Raw genomic sequence first — 13,918 nt, 5'->3', positions numbered from 1 at the left:
ACGAGTATATGAAACGTAATATCATGCAAAAATGCAAAGTTTAGGTCATTATCATAAGGAACGTAACAACGCAAGCACCATTCCAAGTAAACAGAGCCGTAAGAGACGGATGTAATATAAAATGCTTCCCAGACAACGACAAACGCAAACGATACCGTGGCAATGTACCGTAATGATACGAGAGAAAATAGAAAGAACACGTAAGTGAGGAGGAGAGTATCACTTTTACATTCTTCCATCGTCATTCCAAGTTCCGCTCTCGCAGAAAAAAAGGGGCAAGGGGGAGGGGGGGTGAGGAAGAGGGGAGAATGAGAGGGATCGTAAAAACCAGAAACAGGTTAACTACGCGAATGCATGCTTATGCACACCCGTGTCATAGACAATTGTTGCATTACATTAGCACAACGTCTCGAATAATATCAACTCGCTACGATACTCTACTTAGTTAATACACATTCGCGGAAACACGTCCTTTGGAAAAAAAAATAGAATCTCAACACACGTGGGTATAATACTTCTACGGCTCAAGACCTGAGATATCTCGATTTTTTTCGAGAGGCTCTACATCGATCTCTCATCAGCGATGCTGCTTGCGGAAGAACGTAACGGAAAATATAGGGGAAACGATATCAAGAGTCAATACATTTTACATTTGGGCCTTACCCGGCACGCCGGATCAACGGAACTCTGGAATAGGCCGTGTGCGCTACTGTTGAATTACGCTTCACTTATCGAAAAGATATATATGTATATTATATATATATATATATATATATATATATATATATCATCCTCGTTAAAATTCCGCAAATACAGAACCGTCTGCCTCAGTTCTAATAACGATCTCGATGAAAATCTAATTATCTCTTCGCTGATGACGAGCATGCAAACAAGTAAAGTCGGCGATACATCTGTCGTCTACTGCACGATCCCGTGTCGTCGGAGCGTGTTCCTTGCCTGCGTGAAATCCACGACTTTTGCAACGGCAAACGAAAAATTCTCTATCCTCGGAGATAAACGAAAGAAATCGCGATATGGCGGCGCCATGCCAGGTATTGCTTTCGATAGCGCGACTTCGATTTCAGATTTATCTTTCCTCCTCTGCCGTCTTGTTTTTATGCGCTTAAAAACAAAAGAAAAACATTTCGAATAAGTAACGAGGACAATTAATGGGTATTTTTTCGCCGAATTGTTCCCTCGAACGTGAAGTCCGAAAACACACGTGAGTGATACGAACAGACATATGTCCAAGCGTAAATAGTGACGAGCATATACACGGCCGCGCGCGCAAGTAGTGCGACTAGACGTGTGAGGTATGCCGGCGCGCGTAAGTGGTAACGGATTTATTTGGCGCGGCCGAGTACGAGTGGTACGACCAGACGACAAGTGCCGCGGGAGAATATTTATACGACGGAGTGGAATCGGATGCGAGTAATACACATCCGGACGTAAATTGTATAGGATATACATATACACGTAACGCGATCAAGACGAAATAACGCCAGAAAAATATCAGTGCACGAATAAGAGGGCGCTGAAATTGGATGTACATATGTATGCGCTAAGACGTACATACGTATGTGCTGATCGTAAGCCGCGTGGCGGCAAAAGGTATTACAGTACCATGAAACTGAAAAGTGCACTGCACCGCGCGCTCGGGTGTATTCCGGAGTTGCATGAAGAACACAAAGCGAACTCGGGAGAACGTTGCGTTCCATTTGGCAAATATTGCGAGAGAGTCTGGTGTGTACCCTATAATACGGCTGCAGTATGCTGCAGTACTCCCGTGGAACATATGAGCATAATGGACCGAGAAATTCGATTGTAAAAGATTCATATCGCCGCGCAGACAGGATATTTAAAACTTTTTCATCCGTTTAGAATCTTATATCCTGAATTTGTTGAAAATTCGCGACTGCGACGTCAAACTGAACCATTAGAGTTAACTTTCGTTTCTTTTTTCTTTTTATTTCACAGATGTAAATGACCAATTACTATTATTACTTACGCCTTTGATGTTTATTCTTGAAAAAGCGACTGCGGCTCCGCACACTCGTCCTTCAATTTGTTACGCGCGTATAACCTCCGCCGAGGTTAAGGGATCGTATTTCGCTCTGAGGAAATTCCTTTGCCGCGCGACACTCGCTGGAAAATCTTTAATGGCTTTCAGATGTCGAAAACCTAGCAATCCCGTCGTATTTTATACGCATTAGGGGAGCGCGACCGCCATTACGTACCGGTACGTAAGGTAATATGTGGAAGCCGTATATACGTACGAAATGTACGAATCTTTTGATATTCCGTGGCGTTTGAGTCGAAATAGACGAGAGTGAATAAAATATTCAGCGCCCGCCGTTGTGTGAGTGCCGAAACCACTACAGGAACTAAATCCGGCGAAACCCTCCCATTAACAATTAATCCTCGAAAACTATTTCAGATTGTCGCATCACGATCCGCAGCCGATTTGCTGATTAATCACTTTCCCGACTTTCTAGATGTGTCAGGTGATTAAAATTCGATAGATTTCAACAGAATTACTATTCTTTTTCCGTTTCTCATGTGTATATGACATATTTTTAAAATAAAAAATAAGCGAGAAGATAATTTTAACAAAAGTATGATATTCCACTATTGGGCGTCGCTCATAATTAGCATAATTATACTGCATAAAATGGGAACTACTGCTTAAAATACATCCATGTTGAAATGTTTATTTACCTTATTTATACCTGTCGATATCTTTAACGTTTTTGTCAATCTTTAATATTTCCTAAAATATAAGAATACATAAAAGAGTATTCTCGACGCGAATTCTCGTATACGTGCTCTTAATGCGCGCAATTTCAAACGATTTTAAGGTTCTTACAAATATTTCACGAATAAAACTATTTACTCTTTTGTAGCGAGCACTTTTAACCAGCAAGAGTGAAATAAATTTTTATGATTCGTCTAACTTATGCTCTCAAAGAGAGAAACTTTTTCAAGAGACGAAGAATGGTGTGTCAAATTGGCGGAGTCAGATACTAACGTATAAGATTACGATCCGGGCGAATGGGGACTCTCTATACGTATCGTATACGTCCCTTCTCGAGGGATGTCATCAACGGCTCGGGAAAAGTCGTCCGAGTAACCCGGAACACAGGAACGGATTGAATAAAAAAAAAAGGGAAAAAAAAGTACGAGGACTGAATGTTGCTCGACGTTTCTTCGAATTCTGCACTGTGATACGAACTGTATACCTACCTTGTATATATATACGTATACATATACGCGTATACGCACCTATACACAAGAAAAGTGGGACGAAGGGTGCGAGAAAAAGGAATAGAGAAAGAGAGAAAAGAGAGAGAAAAAAGAGAGAGATAGAGATAGACAGATAGATTGACTGATAGACAAAGAGATAGATAGAGAGACAGATAAACAGAAAAATAGAGAGAAAGATGGGGAGATAGCGAAAAAAGGGGGTGGGAAAGGTTCTTATTTCTGGACGCTTTATGTACACAGTTTTTCTTACGACTACGTCAATTTTTCTCGGGACACCAACCAGCGACTGAGAGGCTGGTCGAGTGCTCGGCCAGGCCAGCGACGTTGCTGATCTGGCATGTGTAGTTGCCGCTGTGGCTAGCGCTGACGCTATTTATCGTCAGGATGCTGGAAAACGGCGGATAGTCGCTTATCTGTATGCCGTTGCTGGTCTCAACGGTAGCGGTAGCGGCGGCGGCTGCAGCGGCGGCGGTCTGGACCGACGACACCGATGTACCACCGTCGCTCGGTCTGACCTGAATCGGTTTCTCGTCCATCAACCACGTGATGTTGAACGGCTGGTCACCCTGGCTCGTCGTACACATAAGCTGTGTCCGCTGCCCCTCCATCACACCGTCCCCGAAAAAAAATGGCGAGATCCGCGGCGGAACTATAAACGTTACGTTGTGACATGATAATGGAGAGTATTTGCACCTCGTGCGGCGGACTTGGGCGGCTGGGCGCGTTTTTTATTTTTATTTTTTTATTGGCGCGTCATCGATCGTCAGGATTTTCCCCGTCTTTCGAACCGGCGTCTCTGCATGTGCGTCACGACTGACTTGCGATTTGCGGAAAGAGGGGGAGGGGAGGATTTACACCGTAAATGCATGGAACCACGTTACCGCGAGAGGCACCGATGTGTAACAACTTCCCCTATTTGTAAGTCATCCTCCCTTATTTGTCGTTGGCTAATATTTATACCTGTTAACGAATCGCAGCACACAGTTTGACTATGAGATGAGGTTTCGTTCGCCGAAATCACGCGGCTTGCGCGCGCGCGTACCTTACGCGTTGTCGCGTCGGGGGGGTTCATTCTTCCGGCTCGATAAGCGACAACTCGCAAGGACGTCGCGTAAATGGCGAATCCCTGGGCGGTAACATCGCGGAAAACTCGATAAACTCACCCTCCATTTATTCCGATCCATTCCGCCGCGTGATTTCCTTCTCCTCCTCCTCCTCCTCTACCTTCTTCTCTTCCTCCCTGCCTGGCGCGCGGGAAGGACAGGTGCAACACGCGCGACGCCTGCGGGTTCCTCGCACCGCGCGATGTGTGCGCGGCAAGGTCCGCGGAAAATTGTGGCACGGCCATAAATATCGGGCGGGCGGCGTTACGTGCGTACGTAACGCGCCCGCCGAGAGTATAACGCCTGTGGCGCGTATAGCAGCGGCGGTGTAGCTCGGGGAAAATGAACATTTACGAGCGAGCATAACTGTTAATGTCGACCGATGTGTCTTTATGAGGAGACCGGCGAAGTTTAGAAATAAGCCCGGCCCACTCCTGCGTCCACCTCTCCCGCACGCGGGCAGGGAAAAACGTTAATAAATTGTTTCGCGCGGTGCGTGGAAAAACTTGGCGGAGGCACCTGCCGCTTCTTCCTTCGGAGAAAAGAGATTCCCGCGCGCGCGCGCGCGCGCGCGGGGTAGGCGCCGCACTGCACATCGCGACATCCTGGCCTGGCGAGATGCGCCATAACGACCGCTCATCCGGCATGAGACACCTGGCACACGCACGTTTCTCTCCTTCGAAGACGTGTATACACTCCTCTTTCTCTCGGGTTGCGTATCGCAGACTTACTTACCGAGTATATATAGCCCCTACCGTATAGACGAAATTTCAAATAAGTGGAAACAAGATCTAAGGACCGCGAGAGAGATCTCTGGGTGCGTCGACGTCGCGAAACAACGCCAGTATTCGTAATTCAAGTCATGCACACTTCTCACTTCTTTTTCCCTCCCCTTTGACAGAAAACTCGCGTGCATGCAGAAGGATCACCGCGTACACCGCACTCTTGGCCGAAAGTTTCTCAGAGATCTCTCGCCCGCGGTCGGATGCCCCTTGGATACAAATATACCACTACAGTCTCCAATAATAATATCGTAACAATATAGTGATGGTGAAAAAACGACGTTACACAATGTATATATATGATATACCTCGAGCTTAAACACATTATCATAAAACTCTTTGCTACATTAATAAAATGATGACTTCCGTCATTAAAAACGCTCAAAAAACGTGATACCATACAACACAGTAATGAGTAACAGAGTGTGTGTATAATGAGAGTACGTTCGTAGAAAAAAAAAAAGAGAATACGAAAACGTATAAAAATATATACGTCTTCTACGGGATATCGCAGAAATGTCGTTAACAGCGATCTCCTGTGTGTATATAAATATATATGCGTGTGTGGAGAATATACTAGGAGAAATATAGGCAAATGTAATATATTCAGTCAAAAACATTACTCGTGTCTCTTGAATACCAATGCTGGACGATGCATACACCTGTGTGCGAATAGGAAAACCAGTATATACGATAGTTTTACGGTCTCGCTGCGACATCGAGATTTCGACTTTCGCCAAAACGAAAATCTCTCGTGTCTCGTGCCTCGCTCTCGCGAGCGCTCCCGCATCTTTTCGCGAAACCTCTCGATGTCGCAGTCACGGTGTGTTGTGTCTAAGAAGTCGATACTATAATAAATACGTTTATACAAGCAGCTAGACGCCGTAAATGTCCAATTTTCCGATGTATTTACGTAATTCTCATTTGTCTCTTTTATACGTATTATATATAAATTTGTTAGTTTAAAAAAAACAGTTTTTAAAAAAACATATTCGGTTATCTAAAATAAATGAAGGAATTGCTGCAATAATGAGTTAACCCACATTTTGTAATGAGGGAGAAAAAATGAATTCTAAACTTCTTTCATCACTAACTTTAGAGCCCTTTAAACTTCATTTTCTTCGTTGTTATAAAATGTGGGTTAGCTCACCATAGCAGCGAGCCCTTCAAATACATCCTTTTACTCTATCGTTGCTTGATTTCGGATAAAAAATTCATGACGTTCAGAGAATCAATATGAGTTGGACAAGTTGCTGCGGGCCGCTCGTATAACGCTAATACGTGGGGGGGGGGGCAGAGGGGGAGCCAAAGACATTGCCAAGATAGTATACAGTACGTATAACACACATAGGTATATATCGACAGTGGTTGCAGGAAAACTCGATCAAAGCGTGCAGATGGGCGTGCAAAGAGAAACGCGTGCAGGACGAAGAAAGAATGAAAGAAAGAGAGAACGATTCAAAATCGAAAGTAATCTGAGAAAAAGCTGGCAACGCGCCGAATCGGTGTGGTGTTGCGGCGCCGCGGGTATTTCATTCCTTTCCTCTTCTCTTTTTTTCTTTTCCCCCCCCCATGTCCTCTCGGAATCCTCCGTGGGAAGGATCCCACCGATTCGGCGCGTCGGTACGCGTGCAGTTTGGATTAGCGTGTAGCAGAAACGGTCACGTCGGGGGGGATGATCTCAAATCTCTCGAAGAAAGATCGAAGACCATCCCGGCGGACGAGCCGGAATGCAATCGGCGCTCAAAACACGGTCGGCGAACGACGACGAGGCTTCTCTCTTTTCGCGACGACGTAAACGTTGTACCGCGAGACACGCCCCCTCGAGAAATCCGCTTTAGAAATCGCGCCTCCGAGAGCCGACAGCGATTTACAGGGGCGCGGGCGCGTTACCTCTTTTTTTCCTTGAGGTAAAACAAAATTGATTACGGTACGCATCGCGCGAGGCCGGACGCGCTGATTGATCGATCGTCGCGGCGCGGAGGGCACAAACGACGGCCCGGCTGGCGCGGCGGCACCGGTGTGTTTCCCTACGTGCCGATCAATCAGTTACTACTTTCCATCGCCATCGCCGTAGTCAGGGCCAACGAACTGGAAAATTGCCAGTCCGGTCCGATCACGAGAGCGACGCCTCGGCTCGCGAATCTCAATGATAATCCGGCCTCTCGTCGCCGACGCGATCTTATTCCGCAAGACGTGGCGCGAATCCATCCGCGTCTACCGCGTAACCCCCTCTTCCACCCTCTCGTCCGACACGTCGTCGTTGGCATCCCGATGAGCGCCGACCCGGTTGGCTCCGTGTTCCGAAATACGATGCCGGTGTATTTGGCGTTGAGAGGACGTCGCGGGCGCGCCTCTCTCTTGACGCGTGACAACAAGAGGAGGAAAGAAAGAAAGAAAGAAAGAGAAAAGAGGGAAGACAAGAAGACCGCGAAATGATCGCCAAGTAAACCGATTTCCGGAACACGGAACCGTACGATTACACCAACGGTGTGCGTTTACCGTTGACGTGAAGGAGTGCAGAATGAGCGACGGTTGCAGCGCCATTGGTCACGCGACAGGTGTACGTGCCATTGTGCGCGGGTGCGATCGTGCTAATGCTCAGGGCGCTGGTAAAAGCGTCATGTATCCCGATGGTAATGCTCTTTCTCTGGGACGAGGAGGACGCTTCGTCATGCCCGGAGGGGCCGGAGGCCATGGTCATGGTGGCGGGGCCCCGCAGCTTCGGGGGCCCCCCGTTAATCATCGCGTCCATCCCAGGACCGGCCGGCGACCGACCGCGGCCGCTGCCCGACGGCGCATCCTGCGACGACGGCAACGTCCTGACCGTCTCGATCGGGACGTTATCTTTGAGCCACGTGAATGTCAGTGGTAGGTCGCCGGTCACGACTACGCACTGTACGCTAGTACGGTCCCCTACGTTTAAATCGCGAGCAAAACTGAAAGGCGTGATTTTAGGTGGCACTGAAAGAACAATACAGACAAAGGTGGCATTCCATCAAAGCAGTTCAGAATCACTATAGAGAATCACGGTGTGAGAATCGTCGTTCGGGAGTATCATCAGGAGAGGGGAGGGGGACGGGGAGGAGGGCGGGAGGGGGAGGCGGATTGATTCCGGTTGTCGGAGGATTGCGGAAGGATAAACGGTCGTAATCGTCGCTCCGCGCCGCTGCCAGACGCGCGCCTTGAGAGCGGGGAAGCAATTTTTCAGAAAGCGGCGGCGCGCTCCGATTCCCGGCAGCAACGCGGCGCGGATCGGAAGGTGGGGTGCAGAGCAACCCTCCTCCCCCCGCGCGTCCGATACGGCATACGTCAGAAACCGGCAAGCCGGGGGGATTCGATGCGCCGAGATGCGGCGAGATTAATCGATCCACCCTCTTCTCGCGGCTTCGACTTCGTCTTGACACGGCGGAAATCGGAAAGACTGGCGCGTCAGCCAAGCGCGCGCGGGAGAGCGCGAGGAAATACCGTCCGTCTTGGGTGGTAATTGCAATTCTCACGCGATCTCGACTTTCCGTCTCGCCTCGACCGCAAATTCATTTTTCACGCGTCGCACACCATGTTCTCTGTGCGCAAACGGATTTTTTTCGCTTCGCGAGCTTTCAAAATAACCGCAACAACCGGGCGTAAACGTATGCGGTGTCGCGACGCGAGGGTACCGCTCTTTATAGGACATTGCCTCGTTACGTCTATAGATCGACATCAGCGGGGAGGGGGGGAGTTGAGAGAAAGAACGTGTGCAATTTTAATGAAAGGCAATCGCGCCCGGTGATTTTCCAACAGAATATTCAGTCTGCCGTGCGCAATACTCTCTCCCTTCGCGGTAAATTCCCATCAGTATTTAGAGAACGAAACAAACTTCGCGGGGATACACGCGCGGAACGAACGCGCGTTTAATGGAAAATTTCAGGGCAGATCGGGAGAGAGCGCGAAGGAAACGTTGTTCGACATTGCCGTTTACACGCTGTATCAATGTTTCATCGCCGGCAAGGCTGAACGGATCCTGCGATCACCATTCGGGCTGTTTCGTTAAATACCTATAATTTAATTCTATACACTGTTTCACGGGGTATTACGAATTCATTGCGGAACTGCCGTTACACGCGATGTTATACGGGGAAGGAAAAAAAACCGCGCACGTCGTTCCTTCCCCGCGTCGTGTGCATTGCACGTAAGGGAGGTATAGAGCGGCGTTACGATCGAAAGAAGACGTTTTGCGGTAATACCCCGTGCAACATCTGCACGCAGTACGTCGCGTCGTCTGTCTTATGTACAATACGTTACGTACATACGTGGCAGCTGGATTTTTATGTACATGAGTACACGCCGAGAGTACATAAAAATATACTGTGGAATAGAACAGAGCAGAGTTTAGGCGAGCGCGTGCAAAGGAGGAATGCTTGAGCGATGCAGTGAGGTGCTGTGCTCTGTGCATAGGTCATATTTCCGGGACGCGTCTTCAGCACGCGCGGCGCGCACCGCGCCCGTCACACGCGCGCGCGTGTGTGTCTCACACGCGTGTGCGGCGCGGTGCGCAGAGGGTGACGCCGCCGGAAATCGCGCCTGACGCGAGGGACGCGCGCCACGGGCGATTTTTCCAAGAAAAACGCCGCTTGTTTTCCAATCCCGCGCGAAACATACCTCGTTTAATTTCATATCGAACGAGTCCCGCGTATAATAATAACGCAATACGATAGTTTCATTTCGTGATTTAACCCGTAACTCGATCCAATGTTTATTCCCAAAATGTTTATTATTCGATATTAAACATTAAACGTTAGGCAAAAATACGGAAAATAGTTGGGTTTCCAGCGCAATTTCCGGGGCATTATATATATATATATATATATATATATATATCATTTATATGTATAAACGTGCGCAATAATGCGCACGTTTTTTGTATCACAGTTTAAAAAAAATAAATATATACATATAAAAAAGTTGTTTCTTCTCGAGAAAAATTCCACTCAATTTCGGGGAAGCTTCCAAATCCATGGCGGAGCTGAAAAACTGCCCAGTGCTTCGCATTTCAACAGAGAAATCTAAACAGGATATATATATCCTTCCTGTTTCTCTTTTCATACTTCCAGATTATATGACCGTAATTGCCGAGCGATATAGGAATAAACGGTCGATCAAAACCGAAAAAGATTAAATTGCGCTACACCCCGCAATCGTCCGACGTGAAAAAAAAATTTTCGATGAAATATATTCCTTCGGTAAACGCTAAAACCCTCTACCCTAATTTTCGCGCAACTCTCGCATTCGGGTTCGCGAGAGGCAAATACGCGCGATCGATAAATCGATAGGATCGATCTTCCCTCGTGCGAAAAGCACCGTGTATGTGTTCCGAGGGAACGATGCGCAATGCGATAAACCGAAGACTCGGGTCGATGTTGTCCCGCACTAATTAATCCTGCCCAACGTCAAACAACGGCACCATATAGAGTTTGCTTGATGAACCTAATAGAAACATTATGTAAAGATAAAATCGGCAACGCGCGTCAAACGTTGCATGCCGCGCACGTTATGTATAAACGGGCTGCAATTAATACAGTCGGACGGGACGACGGGCAATGGATAGTTAATACGTTCGACAAAGGGAGAATGCATATTAACGTGTGTCCGCGTTGATACCCATAATCGCCCTTCGATATATCGCGGAGGCAAATATCGAAAACGACAGATTTCGCGAGCGAAACTTCCTGCTAAAATCCTTCACGTGAAGATTACGTGGATCCTCTCTTTGCGGTTAATCCTAATTTAAAATAAACATATCGTAAAATACATATCTTTACAAAAAATAGATGTTACATTATTTTACTTGTAAACCATCGGGCAATGGAGTTATCCCGTGCTGTAAAAATTCCCGTCGATTAAATATAAGAACAATATTGCTGCACTTTTAAAAAAGTATCGGTCGTAAGAAATTATTATCTCGGTGGCGAGGCCGCGCGGAATACCTTTTTCCCCACTTCGGGAGGGCAAAGAGACGATATATCGTTTCCATTTCGTCCGCGGGACGCGCGCGCACGTAAAGCAATCTCTTCATTTTCGAATGCTAATTTTACGAACACTTTAAATTCCGGTGCTCAATATCGCGGGGAATTATGCGGAAACTGTTGGCTAGCGTTTACTTACCTAGAACACGTACTTCGACCGAGCGGTGCGACGTGAAATTATGTTTGTTTCTGGCAGTGCATGTGTACGTGCCTTCGTCGGCACTGCGTTGCACGGTATCGATGAACAGCGTGCCGTTGGCGACTCTTTGTCTCATGTTGGTAGGCAGTTTTACGTCCCCTGCGATAACAACGTTTCAGGCATCGATTAAAGGGGCTCCTACGCGTTCGAGAATATTTGGGACACCCGTTAAAACTATAGCTAGTACTTTGGTTTCCGCGAGAGACGCGCAAATATTTCGCATTTTCGACCCTCGAGGTTTGACCCTGTACGCGGTTCGCGTAAATTAATTTTGCAAAAGCGATTTTGTAAAAATCGCGTGTAAAGATAAATTCGATGAATTGCGCGATAAATTGTATAACACGCTCGTTACGAATGGGGAAGGGGAGGGGGGGGGGAACGAGTCAATCAATGCGATGGGGAAGATCGACGACGGATTTTTAACGTGCGGCCTTTCGCCGCAAATGGAAATATTGAATAAACGTATACGCGAAATTTCTCTCTTCCCCGTTTCCCCGTATTCGGTCGGGGGATTAACAGAAATGACGCACGGATGCTTACCTTTCTCCCACACTATCGATTCAATAGGATAACCGGCTACAGGACACTTGATATATAGCCGCTTCCCCGCGACCGCCGAAACGGGCGACATCGGTCTGACGTATGGCAGTCCTGAGATTAGAAAGCAGTAAAGCTCGTTACGCTGCAGCCACGCGAAACAGCATAAAGTTATAAATTTCCAGCAGGAAATCTACTCCGGCTATCTCGATTCCGAGAGAGAGAAGGACACGCGGAGTCGTGCGGAGGGGGAAAAAAAAATACAACAAATTTTCAATATCGCCGCGCGAGAGAAAGAGACTCTTTTGACGCCTTTGGATTTGATTAAACTGCAAATTCGATATTCAATAAATAGCGGCGTTTGATCGCGACATAAATAAATGACGCCGAGGTTGAAACACCAGATACCGCGAAACCGATTTTATATATATAATCGCGACTCACCCGCGATATCTCTAATTACGGGAAAAAAAAACCGTATATCGGACTGCTGACTCCCGCTGTCTTTCGCGCTGACTCACCGTAGATATTGAGCCTCGCCGAGTGCCTCGCCTCGCCGGCGCGGCTGCTGGCGATGCACTCGTACTCGCCGCCGTCTTCGGCCTTCACCGACGTGATATTAACGTGCGATATTACGTCCCCGTATACGGTCACATATTGGCCAATCAGGAGCCTGTCGTTTTGTGGAAGCGGAAATCCATCTAGCAGCCAGGAAATTTGCGGCGTGGGATTACCCGCGGCGCTGCATTTCAGAGAAACCGATGGAGTGGGCTGCATTGTCTGCTCGATAAACCTGTAGACCAGCTGCGGCGCGATCTCTGTTAACAGACGTAACGGGAGGAGCGAGATTACGCATAGCCCAAAGTTTCCCAAATGCTGTACCCTCAGCCCCCCCCCCCTCTTTTGTCCCTGGGGCCCCTTCCCTCCCCCGCCGTCTCCCTCTTCGGCCGCCGCGCCTTTTCACCGTGTCTAACGCGCTGGCGCTACAGCCGTGCGCGTCCATATATTTCAGGCGCTCTTTTTTTTTTGTTCCTCTCTTTTATACGTACGTCCAAATCGATTGTCGAACGTGAAAGCGAACCATCACGAATTTAAGTTCGCGACCTGACGATATCTCTCTCTCGTCGACTATCGTGAAAAGCCATTTAAAAATAATCCAAATAAAAAAAAACTATGCCAATCGCAATATCCCATCGATCCGCGAAGTTATCTACAAATCGTCTAAATATAGAGACGAATAACCCGATAATACGCGGAACGATATACTTTATTAATAATGTCGAAAGCGCGAAAAACATTGTCATTAAAATGATTAATTCGGTAAATAGCGGCGACAATTGTGTTGTGACGGATTGCGAGACCGGGGACGGCGTGACGAAATAAATAGATAAAGCTCCCCGCCGCTTTCGTGGCACGCGGCACTCGTTTCGTGGGTTTCCTAAAATGACGCGATGATAAATTCGTAAACTTCGCGCGTTGGGCGGATATATACCGGCCGTGAGAAAACGTCAACTTTACCGCGGATGAAAGTTTTCGTATTCATCCGTGCGCGCGCGCGCGAGAGAGAGAGAGAGAGAGAGAATCCCTTCATCGCCGTCGGCGTTATTGATATCGATATTGATGAATATTTATGATAAGGACGATATTTCAGCTTCTTTGCGGCGGCGAGGCCGACAAAACGCGCCGAGAGAGACGCGGTACAACTTAAATTCCGCAAGGGGATGCAACATTCTTTCCCTCCCGCTCTCTCCCTTTTGCGCATCCTCATTACAATTTCTGTTCGGGCGAAACGCGCGAAAGAAGGGCGCGGGAAAAAGTCGCGCGATTTATTTATAGCGCGCAGGTTTAACTCGATAGTTAAAAGTTGAAAACTCGGCGCGGCGGTGCAAATATCAGGCTTGCGGAGCTCGTGTATAATTAAAAGCGCGGAGCTGCCATTAGTAAATTAACAATTAGGCCGACTGATTATTCCGTCTCGCTATTCCGGCGCTCTCGCCGCGAGCGCGCGCGCGCGAGAAGAAATCTTAC

The 13,918-nt window shown here is 47.6% G+C and overlaps 1 protein-coding gene across 1 annotated transcript in view; it reads right to left on the bottom strand.

The window, feature by feature from the left end:
• LOC105448067 (Down syndrome cell adhesion molecule-like protein Dscam2) overlaps positions 1-13,918 on the bottom strand; it is an 80,817-nt gene that overhangs the window by 20,076 nt on the left and 46,823 nt on the right. Inside the window, exons 8-11 of the mRNA XM_011686430.1 lie at positions 12,412-12,708; positions 11,894-12,004; positions 11,294-11,452; positions 3,545-3,913 (exon numbers count right to left, since the gene is read on the bottom strand). Of these exons, the coding sequence (XP_011684732.1) occupies positions 3,545-3,913; positions 11,294-11,452; positions 11,894-12,004; positions 12,412-12,708 (936 nt within the window). The remainder of the gene's footprint in view (positions 1-3,544; positions 3,914-11,293; positions 11,453-11,893; positions 12,005-12,411; positions 12,709-13,918) is intronic.

Source organism: Wasmannia auropunctata, unplaced genomic scaffold (genome assembly GCF_000956235.1).
Source record: "Wasmannia auropunctata unplaced genomic scaffold, wasmannia.A_1.0 LD336090.1, whole genome shotgun sequence".
Lineage (NCBI taxonomy): Eukaryota > Metazoa > Arthropoda > Insecta > Hymenoptera > Formicidae > Wasmannia > Wasmannia auropunctata.
Note: the sequence above shows the minus strand (reverse complement) of the source record. Positions and strands in the feature narration are given on the sequence as shown.